The sequence below is a fragment of the Rattus norvegicus genome, chromosome 15 (assembly GCF_036323735.1).
Source record: "Rattus norvegicus strain BN/NHsdMcwi chromosome 15, GRCr8, whole genome shotgun sequence".
In the NCBI taxonomy this organism is placed as follows: domain Eukaryota; kingdom Metazoa; phylum Chordata; class Mammalia; order Rodentia; family Muridae; genus Rattus; species Rattus norvegicus.
Genome location: NC_086033.1, coordinates 104,943,456 through 104,971,065, shown reverse-complemented (window position 1 = coordinate 104,971,065; position 27,610 = coordinate 104,943,456). Strand labels below are relative to the sequence as shown.

Here is a 27,610-nt window from a genome sequence, read left to right as displayed (position 1 = left end):
CTTCCTATGTGTAAGCAGCTGCAGACGATCGAGGCCTAGATAGATACCCTGCTTTGCTCTTATGTCATGTTTTCAAAGTCGATAAATGATTATCGTGACTCCATTTCGATTGACCTAAGGCTTATGTTTGTTTGATTGACACCTGTATGTTGACATGTGTCTGCATGTGTGCTGGGAACTGAAGCCAGGGCCTGTGCATACCAACCATTACTCTACCCCTGAGCTATACACCCCACCCCTTAACTAACGTTTCATGGCCCCACCCTTTTATTGGGAATGACAAGGCTACCAAAAGTCCACATGCAAATCCTTGTTCAGATTTCAAGCCATTTTCAGTTAAATATGAATGACGAAACAAACATAGCTGGCTCCAATTCCACGGCATCCAGGTTTCCCTCAACACTCAGTCTGCGTCCTTATACCTTACCTTCTCTTCCATGGTGAGCCTCCTTGTGTTTGCTACTGCGCACGCTCACGCACGCACGTAGTCCTTATGAGAAAACTACAGGGGGCGGGGCCTCCATGAGGACCTCCCACCTTGACTTTAAACCACATCTTTCCCCAGAGCACTGTCCATGATCGGCCTGGCCCTGATAGCCCTTGGTACAGGAGGAATCAAGCCCTGTGTGTCTGCATTTGGTGGCGATCAGTTTGAAGAGGGTCAGGTAAGACCACTGACGGAACCGGTCAGTGACTAACAACAGTCCAGCGATCGAATCCCTGGAGCGTGAGTTCGATCTCTGTCCTGGAGTATGAGTCCCGAGTCTGCCCCAGTCTTTTCCAGGATACTTGGAAGTGGGATACTGACCAAACTAAGTGAGCCCGGTTCTGAGGCCCACTGTCTCCCATGATTCCCAGCCAGGTTGTGGTAACCTAACTGTGCCCCTCCTGTGACAGGAAAAACAGCGAAACCGGTTCTTTTCCATCTTTTATTTGGCTATCAACGCAGGAAGCCTGCTCTCCACGATCATCACTCCCATACTCAGAGGTAAGAGCCACCTATTAAGAACTTGGGTTTTCTCTTTGTAATTAGGTAAAGTCAGGTAAAAAGGCTAAATCTTATGGATGTGGTGGCGTACACCTTTGATCATAACACTGGGGAGGCAGAAACAGAAGGATCCTTATGAGTTGGAGGCCAGCCTGCTCTATATAGTGAGTTCTAATCCAGCCAGAGCTACTTAGTGAAACCCTGTCCCCAAACAAACAGAACAAAACAAAGACTTGGTCCCTGTCTTTTGCTTTTGTTTAATGGCCCAGGTGCCACGCATGCTGGGATCGGTGTCACAATCTAAACTGTAAACTTCTTTCTTCCATGCTCACCCCTTCCAACCTCTCTTGACTCTCTGGATGACGGGAAACTCCAAGCCATCCTTCTCACACCATTGAGTCTTTAATATTAAACCTTTACATGGGGAAAGACATCACCAACAACATTTGGCGAGACATACAGCTGTCTATGGTTGACTTCTGGCCTTTTGCCCTTGCTCCCCGTGGCGTTTCAGAGAGTTGGGAAGACACAAGAAACACGGATTCTATGGCTTCATTAGTGGGGAACTGGAAAGCCATTGCCACTGCAAGCAAGGATTTGATTGAAAGTATCCAGTGCCTGAGGGACAGGGCCTTCTTTGTCATGAGTGGGAATCGTGTACAGCTGGGAACCGGAAACACTAACCCAAACATCACTTTCCCCAGAGTTCAGTTTTTTTCTCTACAGGGAAGTGAAATATCTAGTTAAAGACAAGGCCAAAGTCCCCGTGGGATCCAGTCCTTTCAGGGTGTTTCTGGGGATCCTCTGTTGCCTTTACAAAGCCCTAATGTTTTCCCTCATCAAGATGAGGATCTAGGAGCTAAGAGCACCTTCCATCAGACGGTGGCAAACTGGGGGTCAGGTGCGGGAACCTGGATATAACCATCGTTTAGATTCGATTGCTTCCCCTGCGAAGACGGAGTGGAGAAGCCATAACCTAAAATAGTTACCGTCCAGCCCTTCCTAAGCTCATGATGTGTAGCTGCTGTGCCTTACAGGACACGTGCATCAGTGATGAGAGATTTAATTTACTGAGTCCCACAGGTTGGACTTAGAGTGTCCAGGTCACATTTATCTCCACGAGTTAGAAAATTCACAGAATAGGGGCCAGAGAGAGAGACAGACAGACAGACAGACAGACAGACTATACATATATGTGTACTTTTAAGCATATATATATATATATATATATATATATATATATATATCCCTTGAATGGTTTGCTCAGTTGCCATGGCATCATTAAGACCAGCAGCTAAGTAAGTCTAATATAATATAATCAGTGGAGAGTGTTTAGAAATGGGAGCGATATTCACATTAACGAAAACACAATGCGTTTTGTTATTATTTCTCCTCAGTTCAGCAGTGCGGAATCCACAGCCAACAAGCTTGTTACCCACTGGCCTTTGGGGTTCCGGCAGCTCTCATGGCTGTTGCCCTAAGTGAGTAGATCAGTTGAGCCTGCACAAGCCCATGTCCAAGTCAGGCTCTGTATAAATCATCATGGTTAATTTGTTACCATCCATGTACCACATTGTAACAAAAAGTGTCACAAAGACCTGCTCTCCTTCAAAGAGAGGAGAAAGTGGAGTGGCCATGTTATATGGGAAATGGGATCCTCAAAGGGCTTTGAAGGAGAGACATCAATGACTTGGGCATTGGAGTCCATCGAGCAGATGAGCAGAGGAGGAAGAGGCTGCTATAGTGCTAAGCAGGGATTGAAAGTTTCTTTACTCATCAACATGTGTCATCTGCGGCTTGAGTAAAGAAATGCCAATCCGGTTCAATGGCCGTTGAATGCTCCTGCTGGAATCTAAGTTCCATGAGCATCATCCCAAGGTTTTCTATTCGAATCCTTTCCTGCTAGGAGGAATGTATGCATGTAATAGTTACGTCCATTTGCACGTGCTTTTATATCAATGACTTTTGAGATTTCCTTGTAGATTACAGTATGCAGAATGGCAAGTGTCATTATGACATTTCTATACATAGTTACCACTGGACCTTTTTCATGTCTATGTTCCACTACCTGTCCCAGTCCCTCCTCATCCTTCTTGCTGCTCCCCCTTCCTGCACAGAAGATAGTGCCCTCCGCTTTCAGGAAATAGAGAGATACATACATACATGGATAGATACACAGATAGATAGATGACTGATAGATGAGATAGGTAAATAGATGATAGATGATTGATTGATGATAGATGACTAGATAAAGATAGATATTAGATGATTGATAGATGATACATGATAGATAATAGAGAGATGATAGAAGATTGATAGATACATGATAGATAGGTGATAGATAGAATATAGGTGATAGGTAGATGATAGAAGATAGGTGATAGATAGATAGATGATAGATAGACAAATAGATTATAGTATCTGAATTCCATATATATGCAGGTAGCATGTTCACATATGAGCATTTTTTGTTTGCTGTTGTTGTTTTAGGATATACAAAGAGGTAACCAGGGGTGTTCTGAGTTGAAAGTTAGTGTGGGTCAGACCTGGCCCATGGCCCCCTCAAGTCCCCATGGCTTCTTCACACTTTCCCCAGGTTTGGTTCTTAGGTCTTGCCAGGATCAAATGGAACCATCTTTCACCTTTTCCCTCATATTGAAACAGCTCTGTTTTGTTTTCTGCTGTTACACAAGCGCCACCCTCATGCCTGCCCAGTATGTCTTTTCTCTCATAATTCTTCAATGACGGTCACACTCTTCTAAGGGCTGGTGCGTGCTTCTTCTCTAGATTCTGGGCAGAGAATGGCACTTCGGGTGTGTTCTCATTTAGTCTGTGTAAGTTGTCCTTAAGAAAAAGATTCTAAGGAGTTGGGGATTTAGCTCAGCGGTAAAGCGCTTGCCTAGCAAGCGCAAGGCCCTGGGTTCGGTCCCCAGCTCCGGAAAAAAAAAAAAAGAAAAAGATTCTACATCAGAGCCTGGGACCTCTGCAGTGACTCCTCTTCTTCTGCCTGTGCAGTTGTGTTTGTCCTCGGCAGTGGAATGTACAAGAAGTTTCAGCCCCAGGGCAACATCATGGGCAAAGTGGCCAAGTGCATTGGCGTAAGTGCTCTTTGCTCTCCTTCCCCTCACCCTCCTCTCACCCCTCCCTCTCTTTCCCTTCCCCCTTCTCCCTCCCCTCCCTTCCCTTTCCCTCCCTTCACCCCCTCCCTCTCTTTCCTTTCCCCCTTCTCCCTCCCCTCCCTTCACCCCTCTCTCTCTTTCCCTTCCCCCTTCTCCCTCCCCTCCCTTCCCTCTCCCTTCACACATTCCCCTTCCTCTCCTCCCCTCCTCCCTCCTCTTCTCTCTCCCCTTCCCTCTCCTCTTTTCCCTCCCTTCCTCCCCTCTCCCTCTCACCGTATCACTCCAGAACTTTCCTCTACCTTCTACCTCCTTTAAATCAAAAATTCAATTTTAAAAACAGAAGAAAAATTCAACAAAGTTTTGATTTTTCTCTCAGGACCACTTTTTAGGGTACTTGGGTATTTTATCTTTATAAAACTTACCAAATAGAGGTCGGTGGTGGTGACACCCACCTTCAATCCAACAGAGGCCTGAAGGATCATTAAGGAGGCAGAGGCAGGTGGATCTGAGTTCAAGGCCAGCCTGGTCTGCAGAGCAGGTTCCTGGACAGCCAGGGCTACACAGAGAGACCCTATCTGGGGTTGGGGGTGGGGGGTGGGGAATGTGGGGTGGGGGATGGGGAATTGGGGGTGGGGAATGGGGGTGGCTTTTTATGTATTTTTGGTTTTTTTTGTTTTGTTTTGTTTTTTTTTTTCTTTTTTCCGGAGCTGGGGACCGAACCCAGGGCCTTGCGCTTGCTAGGCAAGCGCTCTACCACTGAGCTAAATCCCCAACCCCGTATTTTTGTTTTTACTTGTTAATTCACTGCTAGAAAACATAACTGCAAGTGTGTTGTTACATTTCTTTAAAAAAAAAAGATTTATTTATATGTAAGTACACCGTTGCTATCTTCAGACACACCAGAAGGCAGCATCAGATCCCATCACAGATGGTTGTGAGCCACCATGTGCTTGCTAGGGTTTGAACTCAGGACCTCCGGAAGAACAGTCAGTGCTCTTAGCCACTGAGCCGCCTCTCCAGCCCCATGTTGTTACATTTCTATTGAGCATGGTCTTCTAGGTGGGCTGGAGGATAAAGTGCTGAGCAGGGGACCCCAGCCCAGGCGTCTGGATTAGAGAGACTGTGGACGGACAAACAGACCCTCTCAGCAAGCCTGCCATGCTAGGATCTACGTGTGAAAATGCGCCCTTCCCCCATATTTGACCACCAAAAGGGAACTCATTGGAACGTATGTAGTTGATTCTCTCTTAATATTTAATTTTTTTTTCTCCTTTCCTTCAGTTTGCCATCAAAAACAGGTTTCGGCACCGAAGTAAGGCATTTCCCAAGAGGGAACACTGGCTGGACTGGGCTAAAGAGAAATACGATGTAAGTCTTACTCCTGCCGCCGTGGCCCCGGCTACCCCAGGAAGCGGGCATGAAAGGAAAGCGCAGTGCAGAACGTTTGGTTCCTGGGCAATACCCTCAGCCACGTCTTCCCAACGCTTGTTAGCGTGCGGAATATGACTGTGCACACGTGCTTTGAAAGGACTTTAAAAGGACAGTTATCATTTATTGGGGAGCAACATGCCCCTCCCCCGAAGCTGTTCACTTGGGTCATATTCTGTTAGGCATAGGCCATGAGATCACATGACTTCAGTTTGGACAGAGAAGAGCTGGGTGGTGGGGAAACGGTTAGCGAGCTCCGGTGGCTGGCCTCCAGAACAGCTATTGCTGCTCAGCCGTCCCTTGTTTAGAATGTCTGGCTATCTGGTTTCCTAAAGAAACCCGTGCTCACGTTCTTTAGACCGAATCGTCACCTCCCAGCTTATCTCTTAGATCCCTACTTGGCGGTAGAGCAGCAACTGCTGCTGACCCCGCCCCTGGCTGGTTTGTCCACCCACAGGAGAGGCTCATCTCGCAGATTAAGATGGTGACGAAGGTGATGTTCCTGTACATTCCCCTCCCCATGTTTTGGGCCTTGTTTGACCAGCAGGTAATGTCTCTCTTTTGATCAGATGTAGTAAGTACTGCTTCACACCAAGCTGCACTGGGTATTCAGCTCCTAAGCTGTTCTCTTCCGGTCTCCTTTTGTATACGCTGATATAGTTGTTGCATCTTACTGAGTTTATTGGCTGAAACATTTCCTGAAAGGATCCCTCCACGGGTCTATTGCCAATCAATGAAGAAAACGAGGTTGCTGTAGAGCAACCCGGGGGAGATTTCCCCTGAGAGCATCTGGGACCTTGTGGATCAGATCCGAGGGCAGAGACAGTTTGTTCTGCTGACCCAGCACGGTAGAAGGTGTTGCCTTTGAAGAGATTTGTGGACTGTTTTAATTAAGAGGGGCTTGATTCTAATCTCCAGCTTTAAAACGGACTATTCAGCCAGAGGTGCCCTACAGAATTGTAAATGACTGCACACACACCCACAAGTTCTTGTACTTGAAGCAGGTCCTGACTGGATCAGACCTGTGGCTGTGTACTTTCCACTGCTGTAAAATTAAAATACGTCTGTCTTTTACCCCTCACTGGGTCCAGCACCTTGGTGCCCCAGGACATCTGGTAGATATCTTCACTTCAGTCTTACCCCCTCTGCTCCAGCCCATATTACACTGCCGATGGCTACTCTCTGAGCCTGGCAGCAATCTCTCTACCCATCTAGTTCCCAAGGCAGGCTGCCACCATGAGAGACATACACATCCCAATTTCGTGATGGGCTAGCATGTGCAGCCACCACACACTCTCTTGAACTTAAATCGCTACATGAAAGAACACACAACACAACAACCTCTGATCCAATCAATAAGATATAATTTGCTCATCTAGACACACAAAGCCCTGTACACACCCATCCCTTAAGAATATTCATAACAGGGGCTGGGGATTTAGCTCAGTGGTAGAGCGCTTACCTAGGAAGCGTAAGGCCCTGGGTTCGGTCCCCAGCTCCGAAAAAAAGAACTAAAAGAAAAAAAAAAAAAGAACTAAAAAAAAAAAAGAATATTCATAACAACCTGTAAATGTGCAGAGAGGAATCTTAACATCTGTCTCCAAGTTCTCTCCACTGCTCCTCTCCCTTCTTGTTCCAGTCTCCTCCTCTCTCTAAAACTGTCCATCCTTCCTTCTCGACCAATGACAGACCTCGTTCTATCTTGTACCTGCCTTCACTTGCATAATGACATCATCCTACAACTTTCTTTTTAATTGTTGAAACATTCATACACTTGTATTGTGCCTTTTAGCACATACATACACCGTTACCTCTGTACTTTCTTTTTAATTGTTGAGACATCCTTACACCTGTACAGTGTTCTTTACCATATACATACACTGTCACCTCCTTCCAGCTACCCCACCCCACATCCCTCTCAACTTGACATTCTCTTCTACTGCTGTGATGGTGACCTAAGTCCAGTCATAAATATGATGCCATCTGTAACACACACACTGGAGTCCTGCACAGTCATGTTGGTTAACCTAGGGCACAATACTCCCTAGTCAGAGCAAGAAGATTCTGCTTCTAGAGACTGTGGGCAGTATGTGTCATGTGCAGTCAGAATTGTTGGAAGACCAGGCTATCCATGGAAAGGTTGGAGCAAGCACATACACCTTGACTGTAGTGTGAGGTATGCAGCAGCCTAGAAAGGGCGAAGGAGCCACCTTGAGTGTGGAAAGAGCCTAACCAGGGTCAGATGTGCACTCAGAATACAGGTGCTATGGTAGCTGGGCGATGTGGGCTAAGAACTCGGAACCCTTCTGAACATGTTTGTCCTGCTCCCCCGCCTCATCTCTGAGGTTCAAGTCAGACATAACATATATTGTCCCCCGTGACTGGTACAAACTTAAGAGTCAAACAGGGTGGGGCTGCCACTTTCCGTGGTGTGTCCATGGGGCGCTGATGGGTTTATATCAATCCACTGAGCATTTATTCGTCCATAGAAACCATCGAATCCTGTAAGAGACAGATGAACTGTTATTAGGCTGCCCAGATTTCAGGCCACCACTGTCTTTGGGATGAAGTGTTCAAAGCCCCTCCCTGACTTTCAAAAGTGGTTCTTTACCACTGTAATGTTGTAGATGCTGATGCTGGCCCCGGTAGAACATGGTGAGCTCACCCTGAGAGGTGATAACCATGTATTCACACAGTTTTATATCCCCTGTCTCAGAGGGTCCTTCATGCATCCCGGGATGCACCACTGGCTTTCGTCTTCCTAGTATTGTGACAGCTGAGAGGCAGCTCAGATGTTTATGACAACTTCAAATCCCATACTATTTCAGTCCGGGTTTAGCAGGTCTGGCGGTAGATTATCGCTTTCTAAAAAGCCACATCCCCCATGACACCATCAATGCGTTCACTCTTCAGGGTTCCAGGTGGACACTGCAAGCAACGACCATGACTGGGAAAATTGTAAGTTTGCCTGTCCTGGTCTGCCTCCCCTCCTGTCACCTCTGCTCTGCTTTGGTTCCTTGGTCCTTTCTTCTTCTCTTGCCTCGCTTTTTTTTTTTCCCTCCAGTAAGATTTTGCCTCCTCTTTTCTAGGGAACAATTGAGATTCAGCCGGACCAGATGCAGGTAGGAGAAAGGGCTCGGCTCACTTTCCGAGGCCCACGTGTTCCTTGTGATTGCACTAACGGCCCCTCTCCACTTCCTCTGCAGACGGTGAACGCCATCTTGATTGTCATCATGGTCCCCATTGTGGACGCCGTGGTGTATCCGCTCATTGCAAAATGTGGTTTCAACTTCACGTAGGTGGCTCTTTGACTTGGGTTGACTGAGACGCTGTTGGTGGCTGTTGTTTGGCTTGGGTTGACTGAGACGCTGTTGGTGGCTGTTGTTTGGCTTAGGTTGACTGAGACACTGTTGGTGGCTGTTGTTTGGCTTGGTTGACTGAGATGCTGTTGGTCCAGGGCCTCACAAATCTTCTGTTTCTGGAAGCTCCCGCCAAGGTGATGGGACATTATTTATTTTTGCAGTACAGGCAATTGAACCTAGGGGATTTCACACATGCTAGACAAATATTCTTCTACTGAGATAGAACACCAACCCTCTTTTTTCCTACCTATTTTGAGACAAGGCTGGCCTTAAACTCACTCTGCAGCCTAGTTAGACGTTGAACTTGCAAGCCACCCATGGAGATGGGATTATAAGCCTGTGCTACCAGGCTTGGCTGCAGATGAAGTTTTCAAAGGAATAAAGAGATATTGTGGGATGGGAGATACCTCCCTGGGTAAGAGTGCTTGCTGTGCAAGCATTAAGACCCAAGTTTAGATCCCTAGGACCCATGTAAAATGTCAGGCATGGCAGTGTGCAGAGACAGGTGGATCCCTGGAGCTGTTGGCTGGCCATCTTAGCCAAGCATGATGAGCTACAGATTCAATGAGAAATCCTGTGTGATGAAAGTAAAGACAGGGACAGAAGACATCTGACGTCCTATGGCCTCCTCATGTGCACACATGGGCCTGTACATATCCATACACATGTGCACATGCGCATACACATACACACACAGAGAGAAAGAGACAGACAGAGAGAGAGCTTTAAATAGAGATGTCTGTATGCAATGTCTCCCCAAATGCCCTTTAAAATAAATAAAAATGCTATTCATGGAAGCCTGAAAAAAATTAGCTGTGATCATAGGACTTGAAGAAACTGTGTGAAAATATGAATAGGCATTTTATTGCGCTCACTAGTCTGGCCATGAATAGCAACAGAAAGGGACTCAGTGGTGGCTCCACGGTTAGGAATGCTTGGTTCTCAAGCACATGGACCAGCGTATCCATCCCAGCATCTACACAGAGCAGCTCACAAACGCCTGTGACTCCAGCTCCCAGGGGTCTGACATCTTTTTCTGGCCTCCGAGAGCACCCTTACACGCATGTGTGCACATGCTCACATTGGCATGCACACATAAAATCCTAAAACAATAGAAACACCAGTAGCGGCTTCCAGTACAGCCGTCCTTGCAGGGAAGCCGAAGGGAGAGAAGTAAGGAGGATTCTCCTTTAGGGCTTATCTTGGTTCATCTGGGTGACACAGGCTGGGGCTCACTTTCCTCTCATCTGCATCAGCTCCCTGAAGAAGATGACCGTTGGGATGTTCCTGGCATCCATGGCCTTTGTGGTGGCTGCAATTGTGCAGGTGGAAATCGATGTGAGTGTTCTCCTGGGCCCAGCAGCGTCCTTCTCTGGACTGGGAGGATTAGAGGGGAGTGGGGGACTCTCCCATGTGCAATAGGAATTCCTGGAGTAAAGACTGTAAAGGGAGGGTGGGGCAAAATAGACCATCAGTTAGCATGCTGGGTTCTATGGATGTGGGGGTGGCTACGTACTGAACTGATGGGCAGGCTTTGATAGGAGAAAACCTGTGATGCAGTTTCTGTAATCGGGAGTCGAGTTCATGGAACTGCTCCCGAGTCAGATTTAGTGAGAAGCCTTTTACTCGAAGACAGGCGCTTGGGAGATGTGTAAACCGTCGTCTTCATAGAAGGATACATTTTGGATCCTGGTATATCTACTAGGGCATAATTCCTAAATGGATCCTAACACCTGCTGGGTGCATTTGTGCTAAGCCAGTCCAGTGCTGCCTTATCAGGCCTTAGTGCTTAGAGGCAGAGATTATGTGGCCCGGAAAATTAGAGGAGACTCTCTGTGTCTGTCTCTATCACCTCCTCTGTCTGTCTGTCTCTGTGTCGGTCTCTGTCTGTCTGTCTTTCTGTGTCTCTCACATACACATACACAATCCATGGCATTTCCCATATTAACCACTTCTAAGCACACTGCTCAACGCAGCTGCCTTTACTATGGAGCCCTCACACACATACTACCAGAACTTACCCATTTCCCCAAACCAAACCTCGGAGCCATTCAATGTCGACTCCCTGATCTGTCTCCCTAACACCCTGGTGGGTCACATTCTGCCATCTGTCTCTAGGATGGTGCTCCAGGCAAACCACGTGACTATAATCACAGAGCACTCACCCTTTTATGGTTGGCTAATTTTATAATGCCCTCAAGGTTCACCCTTTTTTAGAGGATATAGAAAGATCCCCCTTTGTTTTTAAGGCTAAATAAAGTTCTTTCACCGTGCAGAGTGACCAGCGGGCTGAGTCAGATGTTTGGCACGCGCCTCCGGATGAGCTCTACAGTGCAGAGGAGAATGTCTCCAGAGCCGAGGTGACGGTGACCATCTACTCTAGAGTCCTCACTGTGGATCTCTTCTTTCTTTTTCTCAGAAAACTCTTCCAGTCTTCCCCAGCGGAAATCAAGTTCAAATTAAGGTCTTGAACATTGGAAACAATGACATGGCCGTGTATTTTCCTGGAAAGAATGTGACAGTTGCCCAAATGTCTCAGGTAAGTAGGAGGAAACAGGACCTCGTTTCATCTTCCCACCTGACTTACATCAGAGCCCGGAGGAGCTGTTTTGTATAAACCCCAAAGGCAGCCCAAGATTAGCACACATCAGTGTCCACCTCATAATGCTTTCTGAAGCCATGGGCCTCTCTAACTTGAGCGTGGGTACTGATCACTCAGGCACTTTCTACAGCAGGGAGGGCCCAGGGTTTCAAACGGGTGCCGATATCCCTGGGAAGACGTTGAGCAGGCTCTACGGACAAGTCCTTGTTGTTGCAAACTAGGCGTGTGCTACTGGCACTTTATATAGAAGACAGAGTGTTAGCACTCAGTCTACAAGTCAAGAATTTTATGTCCTCATACGCACAGTGCCTCTGTTGAAAACCCTGCTCTAGAGGTCATTGCCCTTGACCTCTGACCCCCAGCCTTCAGTCTGGTCACAGGGAGAGCCTTGAGGCCTTAACCCCAGTGGTGTGGGTTTATGTATTCTCATTCCTGATCCACCACAGTTGGAGCAGTGACCTTGAAGAAGGAGTTAAAAGTCTGACTCCTGGAGGTCAGGGAAGACCCGTGTTGATTTCACCAGAACCTTTGCTTTTCCTTTGGTGCTTTTTAAAAGTATACGGGTGTCTTGCCTACATATATGCCTGTTCACCATATATGTGCCCGGTGCCCTCAGAGGCCAGAAGAGAACATCAAATCCCTTGGAAATGGAATTATAGGTGGTGGTGATTCACCATGTGACTTATGGGAGTTGAACCTAAGTCTTCTGGGAGAGCAGCTACTCAACTGTTGAGACATCTCTCTAGCCCCAGTCCCCAATTGCTTCTCGGCCTTTTGGCTAAGATCAAGTCCCCTGGAAACTTTCTGTAAGATAGTACTTATAGTACTCTATATTATATTATACTATATATATAGTATACAGTACTATAATACTGTAGTATAATATAGCACTATATTTATAGTATAATATAGTATATTTATAGTACTACATAGTACTATAGTATATATACAGTATATAGTACTATAATATTGTAGCATAATATAATAGTATATTGATAGTATACATAGTATACAGTATATAATATTGTATAAGTACTATATATTATACTATACTATAATACTATATAGTATTATATAGTATACTATATATAGTATAATATAGTATATTTATAGTATAGTATATTTATACTATAAATATAGTATATTTATAGTATACATAGATAATATAGTATATTTATAGTACTATATAGTATACTATACATAGTATAATATAGTATATTTATAGTACTATATAGTATACTATACATAGTATAATATAGCATATTCATAGTTCTATATAGTATACTATAAGTAGTATAATATAGTATATTCATAGTACTATATAGTATACTATAAGTAGTATAATATAGTATATTTATAGTACTATATAGTATACTATATATAGTATACTATATATAGTATAATATAGTATATTTATAGTATAGTATATTTATACTATAAATATGGTATATTTATAGTATACATAGATAATATAGTATATTTATAGTACTATATAGTATACTATACATAGTATAATATAGTATATTTATAGTACTATATAGTATACTATACATAGTATAAAATAGCATATTCATAGTTCTATATAGTATACTATAAGTAGTATAATATAGTATATTCATAGTACTATATAGTATACTATAAGTAGTATAATATAGTATATTTATAGTACTATATAGTATACTATATATAGTATTATATAGTATATCTATAGGACTATAAATGATGTTCACAACAGAAAAGCAGAATTTCAGGATAGTTCCTGTGACAATACACAAAGAACTTATGACAGTGTCTGTGGGTAGGAGGGCAGGTATCACGCCCCGACAAGGTATTTTGGATGTGAATGGCTGTGAACTTGGCAATGCAGATTGCTATCTACTATGGCATGACAGTGTCCAAGCGCACAGTGCTAACCTGCCTCCTGCCTTCTGTCCCCCATCTCCAGACAGACACATTCATGACTTTCGATGTAGACCAGCTGACAAGCATAAACGTGTCTTCTCCCGGATCTCCAGGCGTCACCACGGTAGCTCATGAGTTTGAGCCGGGTCACCGGCACACCCTTCTAGTGTGGGGCCCCAATCTATACCGTGTGGTACGTACTTGGCACTACAGCGTCTCTTGGATGGTTGCAATATCAGAGACACAGTTTTTAGAAATGTTTTAGACTTTATTTTATGTGCATGAGTGTTTTATGTGCGTGTACCTAATGTGTACTACATGGGTACTTGGTGTCTGACGTCAGAGAGAGCATCGGGTCCCCAGGAACTGGAATCACAGGGAGTTGTGAACCACCATGCATGTGCTGGGAATTGAACCCAAGTTCACTGCAAGAGCAGCAAGTGCTCTTAACCACTGAGCCATCTCCCCAGCTTTGTATTGGTATGACTTTGCTTTATCAATACTGAGCACTGTATTAGGCAATCTTCAAACTTTCGAGGAACGCCAAGACATTTAACTCCCAGTAAAGGTCTGGCCGGTGGAGAAGACTGTTAATTATGACTTACAAATAAAACTAGGAACTGTCCGTGGTAGGCCACATCTTTTTTTGCAGCTCTCAGGAAGCAGATCCTGACCTGGACTATAAAGGAAGGCCTATCTTAGCCAGTCATAGTGTCCGACACCTTAGATTCCCGCACTCAGGAAGAAGATATAGGGGGGTCTCTTTGAGTTTCAGGCTAGCCAAAGCTACACATGGAGACCCTGTGTAAAAACAAACAAGCAAACATTGTAAAGCTATAAAGATAAACAAACAATGATATAACCGTGTTATGAGCGTGCACCCATGCTCATGTGTGTGTACTCTCCCATGTCCATATGTAAGCCACGTGAACACCTATGTACATTCTCAAACACTGAGATAAGGTGCTTAGCATATCTTTAATTGTACTAATTGTTTAAATGTGCACTTATAAAAATATGGCATGCACACCAGATACAAGGAATAAAATACACATAAAATGTTACTTGGCAAAGGACAGATGTCTAGGTGTGTCATTCGGTACAAGAAGAGTTGATCTGAATAAAGGAGCTTCGTGCAGTCTGCCAGGGGACTTGAGTGAGAATAAATCAAAAAACTCAATGTGCAGTTAATCTTCTCATCCATTTGCTTAATAAGGAGGCTCCTGGGCAGCTTGTTCTGCCAGGCATACGCAGCCTGTGGCCCACAGATGAGCATACTTTAGCCAAGCTGTAAATGTGGCCTAGCAAAAATACGCTTACGAGGTTTATTTTGCAATGGTTTTCCCGATCCATCTATACAGGTCTCAAACACCAACTCCATATTGACAAGACAATGTTGCCATGTCCAAAGGTCAGACCATCTAAATTGTTAAAGAGTTGTACCTTTTGGAGCCACTGACAACCAAGGATCGGTAACAGGAGAAACATGTGTTAGCCTGGCGGGAAACCAGGAAGGGCGAAGTAGAACTCATATCTCCCAGGACAAGGGCCAGTATCATGCGCTCTGAAGTGCTAGTGAATTGATTCTAATGTGCTAAGTATCGGGAAATTATATTTATATGTTTATTTACTGTATGTGCGTGTGTGTTTATACACACACATGCCCGGCACGTAAGAGAGCAGTGGGTCCGTGCCATAGGGCATGTATGGAGGTGAGAGGATACCTGTGTGAAGTGGGTTCTCTCCTCCCACCTTTTCATGGACTGAAGAGTCAGAGAGCCAGGCTTACACAGTAGGTGCCTCACCCACTAAGCCATGTCTCTGGCTCAGAAACGTTTTTATATTATTTCTTCTCTCTCTCTCAGGTAAAAGACGGTCTTAACCAAAAGCCAGAGAAAGGGGAGAACGGAATCAGGTATGGAGATTTCTTTTGAAACTGGTTCTCCTCGAATCTAACGGAGCTTAACACATTCCTTTAACTGAGCCCAGTTGTAACAAGGGTGTAAAAGTGTCAAGTGTGCACCAAGAATACAAGATTGGTTCAACCAACATAATCCATAACTTAGAGAGAACGTCCACATCATATTATCAACTGGTGTAGAAAAATAATCTATTGAGTTCAACATTCATTCATGGCACAAAAAAATGTTAGCCTTTACCTGGTCACTAAGTGTCTAGTTAGTTAGTTACAGTGTCAGGGAATCAAAGGTCTTCCCTGGAGACCACTTTTCCTCCATGCTCTCTGGGACCTACCAGAAGCACATGCCCTGTAGTCCCTCCAGACACTGTCCTTGGAGATGTCACCACTGTGCCCAGGAGACTGCCTTTCTTTCCTGGGTTCCGTGGTGTCTTTTCATTCACCCCGGCAGACCTGAAAATGTTCTCTCCTCTCACACATGGTTGTAAAGGCCCAGAGGTCTAGAAACTTCTCTGTTAGCTTCTGACTTGAGGCATTCACTTCTAACAGTCAGCTTCTCACCAAGTCTCTGGTGTTTTAATCTTTGGTTATGACAGTCACAGTTTTTTCTCCAGGGTAACTAAAATTAGGGTGATTCATCTCACCAGCATGAGATCATTTGGCTTTTGGTTCCTTCTCTCATTTTCTTGGAGCCTGTCTGGTGCTGAGGCTCAGGACAAAGTGCCACACAGCCCGGTGATGTAGTTAAACAGAAATTCATGATTTCCTAGATCCTCTGACTGAAGGTCAAGGTCAGGTGTACTGAAGACTGCCCTTGAGTCCTCTCTCCTTGATTGATTTTTTTTTTCTTTTTTTTGCAGCTGGGGACCGAACCCAGGGCCTTGTGCTTGCTAGGCAAGCGCTCTACCACTGAGCTAAATACCCAACCCCTCCTTGATTGATTATTGATAGCCATCTTCTTTCTCTTTGTGTGTCTGTAAATTAATCTCCCCATGTAAGGACACCAATCTATCGTGTCAGATTAAGGACCTCCAACAGCTTCTTTTGCTTCCTTAAGGACTTTTTTCCAAAGAAAGTCACATTTTGAAGTGTCACAATGACACCTCTCAGTCCATAGACCTTCCTTTGGATATTTGTAATTGCCTGTCTTGTCCTGCACAAGATATATGCATACATGTATGCATACATTCATACACATACATGCATGCATACATACACATACTTGCATACATACATGCATACATACACATACATACATGTATACATGCATACACACATGCATACATACATGCATACACACACACACAGCTACCTTGTGCTTTGTATTTGACTCTAAACTAGAATCATATCTGGGATTTCACTTTGTTCTCAGAACACATTTTCATTGTTTTGATTTCTTTTTTTTTTTTTTTTTTTTGGTTCTTTTTTTTCGGAGCTGGGGACCGAACCCAGGGCCTTGTGCTTCCTAGGTAAGCGCTCTACCACTGAGCTAAATCCCCAGCCCCTTTGTTTTGATTTCTTTAGAAATGTTTCCCAACACTGGAAACTTTGGACATGTAGATCATAGTATTTAGGCTATTTATTTGTTTGTATGTATGTGTGTGTATGTATGTATTTATATGTGTGTGTATGAGTGTGTGAGTGCGGAGGTCAGAAGACAGTTTCCATCTTACCCATGTGGGTCCTGGGGATCGAACACAGGACATCAGGCTTGGGAGCAGGTACCTTTAACCACTGAGCCAATTTGCCTGCCAAACTTTTGAAAAGCTAATTATTTATTTAGTATGTTTGTGTTTATATGCATGTGGGGGCATGCCTGTGCCGCTGTGCACGTGTCAAAGGACAACATACAGGAGTCACTTCTCTCCCCTCACCTGTGGGTTCCGGGGATCAAACTCAAGTCATCAGGCTTGGTGACATCCAACTTTAACTGCTGAGATATCTCACTAGGGTTTAAAAGCGTGTGTGTCTGTGTGTGTGTGTGTGTGTGTGTGTGTGTTTGTGTGTGTCTGTGTCTGTGTGTTTCTGTGTCTGTGTGTGTGTCTGTGTGTGTATCTGTGTGTGTTTGTGTGTGTGTGTCTGTGTGTGTATCTGTGTGTGTGTTTGTGTGTGTATGTATGTGTGTGTTTGTCTGTGTTTGTGTGGCTGTATGTGTGTGTGTCTGTGTGTGTGTGTCTGTGTGTGTGTGCGTATGCGTGTGGCTCCCAGGAGTCAACTCTCACACGCTGTTCTTCAGAGATCCACGTTGTTTCTTGAGGCAGAGCGCTCATGGCAGACTGAGATGTGCTGATCGGGAGAGCTGACCATGAGCCCCCAGGGTTATGTCTCCCTCTGCCCCCAAGCTTTAAGCTTGCTAGTGTGCTCAGGATTGAACTAGGGTGCTCCTGCTTTTGAGAGAGGGACTCTAGTGAACTGAGTTATCGCTTCACCCCTAGAAGCCTCACTTAATTAGATGTCTTTGTGAGTGATCTACATGGTGAGGCTGTAGATTTAAAAATAGCTTTGGTAGAATATTGAGGAAGAGGGATAGATAGTCACATATTGACCCCTCCCACCATTAGAATGGAAATAGATCAGAGTCGCTTTTCTATTGAGTAGCAACACCAAACCCTTGACAGAACGAAGGGATCCAATTATTTCTGTAGTATCTGAAAACAATGCTAAAGTTCTAGAAAACTAGGAGAGATTGATGAGCAGACTTCAAAACCTCCACAAAAATCAGAATTTCTGACTAATGTGTAGTAAGTTAAAGGAAGGAAATACCATATTTCAAGCAAATACATTTTTATATTACACTATCGGTAAGTTGAAAGACTTAAATTGCTACCTTGTCATTCTTTTTGGGGGGGTGGGGCTGGGGACCAAACCCAGGGCCTTGCGCTTGCTAGGCAAGCGCTCTACCACTGAGCTAAATCCCCAACCCCCTTGTCATCCTTTAAAAAAAAAATAGGCAAGCCTTTAATCAAAAATAGGTTGAGGGCTGAAGAGATGGCTCGACCATTGTCAAGAGCACTTCCTGCTCTGGCAAAGGCTCGGAGCCCAGACCCAGACCCAGACCCAGACCCCTCAGTCACAGCCCTGTATCTGCAGCTATAGGCGATCAGACCTCTCTGGCTGCTGCCAACATCCACACACATGTTCCACACACACACACACACACACACACACACACACACACACACACACAGAGGCACAGGCACATACATGTAGATAAAATAATAATTAAAAAAAAAGTAAGGCCAGATGGTGGTGCACACCCTTGATCCCTGCACTCGGGAGGCAGAAGCGGGAACATCTCTGAGTTTGAGTCCAGCCTGGTCTACAGAGTGAGTTCCGGGACAGCCAGGGCTACACAGAGAAACCCTGTCTCAGAAAGACAAAAAATAGACAAATATCTTTTGAAAATTGGTTGATAATTGGACCTTGCTTTCCACTGCATTTAACACTGTGCACAGCTATGTTACATCTCCATTAAAACATACGCAGCTCGCATGCTTTAAGGAGAATAACGTAAGACGTCACTGTCACGGGCAGAGATTATATGCCGCCTTAATATTTGACTATATTTACATCTGCAGCTCCCATCTGTTTCCTTAACCACACTAAAGCCTTCCTTTTTTTTTTTTTTTTTTTTTTTTTTTTTTTCTCGGAGCTGGGGACCGAATCCAGGGCCTTGCGCTTGCTAGGCAAGCGCTCTACCACTGAGCTAAATCCCCAACCCCCAAGCCTTCCTTTTTATAGATACACCATAATTTTTCTACCCATCTGTATTCAAAGAAATTTAGTTTATCCCTAGTTTTTTGTTTTTTTTTTTAAATGACCATAGTCTGTATTTTTATCTATTTCTTTGCATGTATGTAGTTTCTCCATGGAAGTGGTCCTTAATTTTTTTATCATATTCGCTAAAAATATATTGAATTTGCATTCACTATATATGAATATAGTTCCCACGTGGCTGAGAAGATGGCTCAAGAGTTAAGACTGGGCACCAGTTCTGGCTGAAGACCTCCTAGAACCCAAGTCAAGCAATTCACAGCCGCCTAACTTCAGTTCCAAGGCATCTGATGCTCTTCTGGCCTCTGAGGGCACCTGCATGCACCAAACACATGCACGCACGCATGCACGCACGCGCACACACACACACACGCACATGCATGCACACACGCACACGCACACACATGCACGCACGCGCACACACACACACGCACATGCATGCGCACACGCACACGCACACACATGCACGCACGCGCAGACACACACACAGCACAATGGCTGAGCACTTGCGAACCTCCACGTTGCTAATGCCTACCCAGCAATATTCCTAAATTATTACTTACTAAAATCTTTATTTCATCTCTGCTACCCCAGACCCAATAGAGGGAGTGGCCCCTAGGGCCGCACTCCCCTGAGTCTTACATGGCTGGTTCTCTGTCTTCCACAGCTCTCCTGTCTTCCTGCTCTCCTTTCCTGGCTTGGCGGTTCTAAAACCTCCTTGTGGTCCAGGAAATCTAAAGTCCCACCTCTGTCTCCCTGCCTATTCATTGGCCACTGGCAACTTTATTCACCAATCAGAGCCAACTGGGGACAGCGACTCTCGGTGTCTCACAAGCAGATGACTTGCAGATTCCCCTGTGATCTGGGGAGCCCAATTAACACAAATAGCATTAGAACCAATCTGCACCACCATGAAGCTGATGACCACGTATTTCAGAGACAGAGTTGTCTTTCTAGTACTTAGCTGACCGTCATGGTTACTCCCTGTTCTACGTATTGGACAGTCTGCTATAATCTGTCACCTACCCATTTGGTGGGCAAAACAAAGAGCTGATCTCCCTTAGGGGAGCAGCGCACTCATCCCAAGAGCAGTGTAAGAACTTCGGGGTTTTCTATAGCACAGAGCGTCCGCAGAAACACTACACCACGTGTTCTTGCTGTGATGTTCCACATGGTACGAGGAAGGCGGGCGGCTCACTCGTTTCCTCCTGAGGTTTTAGCAAGGGGACTTGCCAAGGCTGAGGGCCAAGGCCTTCCGGAGACCCATTCCTCTCTGCATTCCAGCAGATGCTAGCCAGCGCCGCTGGAGAGAGACACACAGCTCTCCCCCACTTGAGAGAAGTGACTCAGAGCAGCCTCTTCTCATTGGGCTTCTTTCTCCCCCATCTTGCATCCATCCCCTGCCCCAAGCTCTGAGAGGTCTCTCCTTCCAAAGGAAGCTTCACCCGCAGCTGTCTTCTTTATTTTGGTCGTTCACTTATTGAGGAAACACCTCTGTCTGAAACTTGCCATGCAAGTGGCACAAAAGCTTGACTCCCTTCCAGAAAGGAGAGGAGTCGTCAGTATCTGTTTCCATGACTACCTAGTAGATTCCCTAAATATCGGGAAACTGGGTAACACTTCTGAGCCCTCGGAGTAGTTCCTGCCATGAATAAATATTTCTTAGATAAACTCTTTTAAGGGCGTGCCCGTGAGTGGGTGGACAGGAACAACTGTAAGGTAGCTAACTTTCTGCCTCTAGACCCTAGGAATCGCCCGTGTGCACGTGTACCCTAGGATAAACCATTCCGTGGTTTGGTTACAAGGCAGATGGTTTTCTGTTCCAGATTCGTCAGCACCCTTAACGAGATGATCACCATCAAAATGAGTGGAAAAGTGTACGAAAATGTCACCAGTCACAGCGCCAGCAACTACCAGTTTTTCCCTTCTGGCCAGTGAGTACCTTATTGGGCAACTGGCTCCCAAATTCAAGCCTGACTCATCTTTTACTTAAGAAAAAAAAATGGAGATTTTAACACCAAGAGCCATGACCTCTGTTATTCATTCTCTTGTTTGTTTTTGTTTGTTTTTAATAGAAAAGACTACACAATAAACACCACAGAGATTGCACCAAACTGTTCATCTGATTTTAAATCTTCCAACCTTGACTTCGGCAGCGCGTACACCTACGTGATCAGAAGTAGGGCGGTGAGTAGCTCATCCCACCACGGCATGATCAACCTTGGCTGGCCTGGGTCCTCAGACACTCAGGATGACCCCGTGATTAGTTGGAGGGATTAGTATCTATAAACGGTCTTAGAAACAACCTAATGGTCTCAGAATTAATTCTGAGTCTTTGTTTCGTGTGTGTGCGTGCACTCGTGCGTCAGAGAACGACGGTAGGAGATTGCTCTGTCAGGCCTGCTGCCAGGTGCCCTTTCCTGTGAGTTATCTCACGGACCACCATTGGCTCTCTCAGTTATGGTTGACGCCAGCAGACGTCACTAGTTTAACGTTCCCGTTGACCAGTGCTTGATGCTTCCTTCAGGGGCATGTGACTTCAGGACTGAGCGATTTCCAGGGTTTTGCTTAGCCGGCTTCCAGCTTTGCGGTTAGGTTTAAAATGGGCAGTGACTATGTAAACTGCCTGTTTAACCTTAGAAGGCCAACTCCGTGTGTGCTAGGAGTGGTTGTTATTCTGAAGCGTTTCTCTGCCTCTCTCTCACTTGCCTGCTTGGTGCTTTGATGGTCCAGAGTGATGGCTGCCTGGAAGTGAAGGAATTCGAAGACATCCCACCCAACACGGTGAACATGGCCCTGCAGATCCCACAGTACTTCCTCCTCACCTGCGGCGAGGTGGTCTTCTCTGTCACAGGACTGGAGTTCTCCTATTCCCAGGTTTCTTGGTTTTTGTTCTTTCCTCCCTGCCGCTGCTACCTGCCACCCTCAGGAAAAAAATGCTGACGGCCTTGATTTGAATCTGGGATATGTGTATGCTTAGAGGTTCCTTTGTTTTGTTCATTCTGTAAGACAGGGTCTTAGTATGTAGCCCATGCTGGCCTCCAATTCACCATCCTCCTGTCTCAGGCTTTCAAGTACCAGAATGTTAGGCATGCACCACCAACACTTATGGTTTGATATAGGTTTTTTTCTTCTTCTAAGCATCATGGTTCCTTTCTCCTGCTGTGATAAGAAACCAGGGCTAAAAGCAACCAATACACATCAGAGTTTACTCTGGCTTACGGTTCTGACCAGAGTCCATCATGGCAGTGAGGATAGCAATAGGCAGGCTCGAAGGCCAGAGCAGAAGCTGGGATTGCACATCCTGAACCTCAGGCACAAAGCAGAGAGAGTGAGCTGGCAGTGGCTCAAGGTTTTAAACTCTCAGCACCCACTTCTGGGGACATCGGCGCCCACCTCTGGGGAACATGCTCCCTCCAGCAAGGCCAAATGTACCAATGCCCGATCTTACATGGGACATTTCTCATTCAAATAACCACAGGTGTCTTCCACAGAACAAGGACTATGGAATCAATGAGCTGTTTACTCAATGGGAATATAGCACGTGTATGTGTGTGTGTGTGTGTGTGTGTGTGTGTGTGTGTGTGTGTGTGTGTACACACATATATACTATCTACCTATATATATATAGAGAGAGAGAGACATAGTATATATAGTTATATAGACAGATATCTATTTAGTATATATAGATAGATAGTAGATATCTATATATCTACTATCTCTAGATAGATAGATAGATAGATAGATAGATAGATAGATAGATAGATAGATAGATAGATAATCACACTAGACACAAGACTAGAGTCCTAAGGATGGTGCAGCATTCCAAGGTCTGTTGCCAGGGTCACAGTAGCAGACCCTGCATTTTATAATATCCAAAGGGCAGCATCTAAGTGCTTATCTACAGGTCAGTGTCCTGGTTCTATTTAAGGTCCAGTTGGCATCTCTCTGTTACTTCCAGTGACATTGTTCAATCAGATCTACTGCTAAGAGCAAGTGTAATACCCTACTTTTAAGGCTAGAGATACGGCTCAGTTGATAGAGTGCTGGTTTAGCATGCACTAGGCCATGGGTTCAATCCCCAGCACTGTAAGAACCAAGTGTGGTGATGAACTCCTGTGACCTGTGAGGTTGAGGCAGGAAAACAAGTTCAAGATCATCCTTGGATACCTTGTGAGTCTAGACGTCAGCCAAGACATGTAAAACCCTACCTCAGAAAAACTAGCAATATTTTTTTTTGCTTTTTAAGTATATTAGGCTAATTAGACAAATTTTATTGGTACCCCAATTAGAGCTTTAATGTCTAAAGTATTTGTTAAAACTGCAGCTAAACTCATTGCATCCTGGGCCTCTTCTTCAGTATCTGCAATGGTTAGCACGTGCTGGGTTACCTCTTTCTGTGAGGACCACACTGTGTGACAAAGGCCATGCTGTGATAGGTGGGGAGAGCTTGAGGAAGGATATGGGGGACATGGCAGGGACGCTACAGAGAAGAACACACAGTACTTCCTTTGGGGAGAGTGTGGCATTGCCTAGAAACTTGTGAGGCAAAGTCTGTCCGCCTGTAGATCTGTCTGTCTGTGTTGCTAGGATAGCACCGTAAGTGTATGGAGAGAGGCACCCTGCCTCAGGACCGTTTTCCTGTCTCATCACGCGAGTTACGTCCTCCCTATGCCAACCCCATCCTGACTTCCGCTTTCTATTGACTCTTCCACACATTTATATGGAGAGCAGGGTCAAGCTATGTAGCTGAGGGCGCCCTCAAGCATCTGTGTGCCTCAACCCCCCAGGTGCTGGCCCTTAGGTGTAGGATACCATTCCTGACTAAACCCAACAAAGCTAACCTCTAGCCTGCACTTCAGGGGGTGCTTGGCAAAGTGAGTGGAAGGATGGGTGGGTGGGGTTCTCCTGGCCTGAAATGGGAATTCAGGTTGTAATGCATTGTGCTTTGCCTCTGCAGGCCCCGTCTAACATGAAGTCCGTGCTTCAGGCAGGATGGCTTCTAACCGTGGCCATCGGTAATATCATTGTCCTCATTGTGGCTGAGGCAGGCCACTTCGACAAACAGGTATAGTGGGAAAGAAACTTGGATGCGCCTGTTTTCTTCTGTTTTGTTTGTTTGTTTTGAGACAGGGTCTTAGGTAGCCCATGTTGCCCTCAAACTTGCTGTGTAGACGATGACTTTGAACTTCTAGTCTTCTTGGTTATTAATGGTCATCGCCGTGACCCTCCCTCGCTATCTGTAGTATGTATCCATTGGAGTCAGTGGATGAACAACATGGCCAGACCAGTCAGCTAGAGTTATCACCAGTAGCACCAGGCAGTCTCTGCAGGTTTTAGTTACTTGCAAAACTACACCAGGTTTGCCATATTGAGTTGAAGTCCACATACCCTGATGGGGTCCACTATGGGGAGAAAAAAAAATCTGTCGATTCTGTGAACTCAGCTTGAGAGAACAGTGAACTAGTCCTATGGGCTGGGGGTGTAACTCCTCACACAGTACTTGCATGCACAAGGCTCTGGGTTCTAGCCCAGTCCTGGAAGGAGAAAAAAGGGGAAGGAAAACCAGATTCCTTGTACAGAAGTTCCACAGTAGCTTAAAGATGTTCTTGAAATCGTTATAACTTTCCCTTCGAAGTAAAATAAAGGGCAGGCGTCTCTGATGATCAGAGGTTTTGTTCAGTGCACAAGGTCTGCTGGGTGGTTCCCTGTCACCAGAGTAGATACACTGTTTCCTGCTTCAGGAATGGCCATGGGGCCTCTCGCTCCTGAGCTCAGGAATTGTCAAAAAATATGTGCATATAACTGTGTGTTGATGTATGTGTGTGTGTGCATATACGTACATAACATATACTATATACATACATATATATATACATATATATATATATACATATATATATATGTATATATATATATATAATATGGAGAGGCTGAGTGTATATATGTGCACCATGCACTTGCAGGTGCCCAAAGAGGCCAGAAAAGCCCTGGTCCCCTGGAGCTGGAGTTGAGGGGTTTGTAGTTGTGTCAGGACCCCAACCAAGGACTTCCAGCAGATGCTCAGACCTGGAGAGCAGTCCCTCCGACCCATGTAAAGCACACCCGTCTTTCCTGCCCATGCTCAGCACACATTTTGTCTTGCAAGGCTACCGCTTGGTCCTTGCTGGCTCCCTATCCTCCCGACACCAGCCTGAAGACTTAAGAATTTCAGAATGTTTCTCTCATCCTCCCAAAAGTCTGGTTTCCAAAGCCCATGTTAGCAGGAAAGTGTCACCTGCCCCTTGAGCATTTGAGAAGAGCAGGACGATGTCTCTGTCAGGGAGTGAGGAGGAGGCTGATATCTCCTAGTTTCACTTCAAAGTGCCTTCCACCTAGAAGTAGCAAGAAGATATGCACAGGACATTATGCTCACCTCACGTGACCTGTGTTTGTTTCTGTTTGTTCCCCTGCTCCAACTCTGACTCCTCCAGTGGGCTGAGTATGTTCTGTTCGCCTCCTTGCTCCTGGTCGTCTGCATCATATTTGCCATTATGGCCCGATTCTACACCTACATCAACCCAGCAGAGATCGAGGCACAGTTCGATGAGGATGAGAAGAAAAAGGGCGTAGGGAAGGAAAACCCGTATTCCTCGTTGGAACCTGTCTCACAGACAAACATGTGAAGATCAGAAAGCAAGTGGAGAACATACCAAGTCCAGCATTCACCATGACCTCTACCCAAGGGACAGGACCCTCCACCACAGAGTCCTTGCTGGAGAAAGACTTCAGACATGTGAGCCAAAATAATAACAAAGCAGGTTTTCAGGCTGACGGCTGTGAATCTGAAACTCTAGGGGAGCCTTTTTAATTTGTTTTTCTTGAGACAGGGTATCTCTGTGTAACCCTGGCTATCCTGGAACTCACTCTATAGACCAGGCTGGCCTCGAACTCACAGATATCTGTCTGCCTCTGCCTCCTAAGTACTGGGATTCAAGGCATGTACGGCAACTGCCCAGCTAAAATATTATTTATAACATGCACTTTCTGGGTTTTTTGTTTTTAAAACATACTTTTTTTTTAACACTGGGCCATTTCTAACATTTCTGCCACAGAAGTGGATTTAGCTCAGATTAACTTAATTTTGAAAAGGTAACAGTACTGTTTTTTTTTCCTTAATGCTCTTATGAAAACAATGTTGAATTTACAGAGGGCTTTTTGTGTTTTTGTTTTTTTGTTTTTTGTTTTTTGTTTGGGAGCTGGGGACCGAACCCAGGGCCTTGAGCTTCCTAGGTAAGCGCTCTATCACTGAGCTAAATCCCCAGCCGACAGAGGGCTTTTTTAGTAGTGTGTAGTGAGTATCAGCTGATTCGAGCTAATAACTTTACCTTGGGGTTTTTGTTTGTTTGTTTTCCTGGTCTCCTTTGCCTGACCTCTTTTTAAATTATGTGTAATTCAAAAGACTATTCAAGTGATGGTTAGTCATGAGTCGTGACGTTTGACTGGTGTGAAGTAAATTCTTGTTCTTAAGAATATGTGTCTGTGTGTCTTTGGGTTCGGTAAGAAACTTTTCTATGCTGTCTGGTTCTGCCATTGATACGATTAAATAATCCCAGCTGTCAGGACCACGATGGCCATGTTCGGTGTTCCCATACAAACAGGGGTGGTTACACTTCACACGGCTCTGAAGATAGACACTGTCTTGGATGAGGAGGAACAGTTGGTGCTTGACCTGGAAGAGGCTCTGTGCACCAGCCCATCGCTGCACACAAAAGCTGCATGGACCCAAATTCTGAGGGAGAAATGAGATTACCACACTTACCTCAGCTATTTTCCAGCCCCAGGAAGCAGTCCTCAGAGACCTTCAGTGGGGCCCAACCGGCTCTTCTCTCCGAGGGCTTCTCATTTCTCTCCACATACTCTGACCCAATCAGCACTGGGCTCCTCTCCCTGGAGCACAGCACACTTTCATTCCCAGGTCAAAGGGAAGACATTCTCCAGCCCTCCCCGCAGTCCCTCTTCCTTCCCTTCACACCACTCCCTGTAAGAGTTTCACCGATCGATGCCTCTCTCTGCACAGTGGGTTCCATTGCGTCCCTGAGTTCCCATCATTCCAGAAGATTCCCAGACTCCTGGTTCCCAGATCTCCTTAGTCAGCTCTGTGTGTGTCTTGCTCTCCACAACATTCTTTTGCTAAGTAAATGCTTTCGACTTCTCAGGCCAAGGAACAGGACAATAGCAAGGAGTTGACTTTGAACGTGCCTGACAGCAACTCCAGTGTAAAGCCCAGACTTGAGGGTCCACAAACTCTGTCACCTTCACTTAACATTTCTTCCCCTCCTAACCTTTCTCTGAATTTCAACCTGATGGGTTAGAACCAAAATAGTGCACGGTTTAAGTACTATTCTACATGGGGTAGGGAGGGAAACCCCTAGGACAAACTCCAACCCTTACACCTCCAACCCAGACGATTTTCAGTGGTTTTTCACAGCATCCTATGAATGTTTTTCGATTGCTTTGGTCTTCTGCTGGCCCCTC

At 45.3% G+C, this 27,610-nt stretch overlaps 1 protein-coding gene and 1 long non-coding RNA gene across 4 annotated transcripts in view; one reads left to right on the top strand and one right to left on the bottom strand.

The window, feature by feature from the left end:
- The window catches only part of Slc15a1 (solute carrier family 15 member 1), a 46,856-nt gene extending 20,251 nt beyond the window's left edge, over positions 1 to 26,605 (top strand). The window contains exons 6-24 of one of the 3 annotated variants that reach the window (XR_010057796.1): positions 566 to 665; positions 898 to 988; positions 2,386 to 2,469; positions 4,004 to 4,086; positions 5,389 to 5,475; positions 5,993 to 6,082; positions 8,449 to 8,493; positions 8,625 to 8,657; positions 8,742 to 8,830; positions 10,154 to 10,235; positions 11,317 to 11,436; positions 13,445 to 13,594; positions 15,267 to 15,316; positions 20,920 to 21,027; positions 21,169 to 21,280; positions 21,827 to 21,970; positions 24,054 to 24,161; positions 25,567 to 26,292; positions 26,418 to 26,605. Coding sequence is in view for 2 of the 3 variants with exons in the window: in NM_057121.2 (NP_476462.2) it covers positions 566 to 665; positions 898 to 988; positions 2,386 to 2,469; positions 4,004 to 4,086; positions 5,389 to 5,475; positions 5,993 to 6,082; positions 8,449 to 8,493; positions 8,625 to 8,657; positions 8,742 to 8,830; positions 10,154 to 10,235; positions 11,317 to 11,436; positions 13,445 to 13,594; positions 15,267 to 15,316; positions 20,920 to 21,027; positions 21,169 to 21,280; positions 21,827 to 21,970; positions 24,054 to 24,161; positions 25,567 to 25,758 (1,768 nt within the window). In the remaining variant the exon portion in view is untranslated. 3 annotated transcript variants of the gene reach the window in all.
- Positions 9,022 to 19,866, bottom strand: Lnc004 (long non-coding RNA 004). Its single transcript, NR_126569.1, has 3 exons — positions 19,736 to 19,866; positions 11,167 to 11,401; positions 9,022 to 10,337 (listed from the first exon to the last, which is right to left on the bottom strand). It is a non-coding gene; the product is annotated as a long non-coding RNA 004 (long non-coding RNA).
- Positions 26,606 to 27,610: the final 1,005 nt, after the last annotated feature.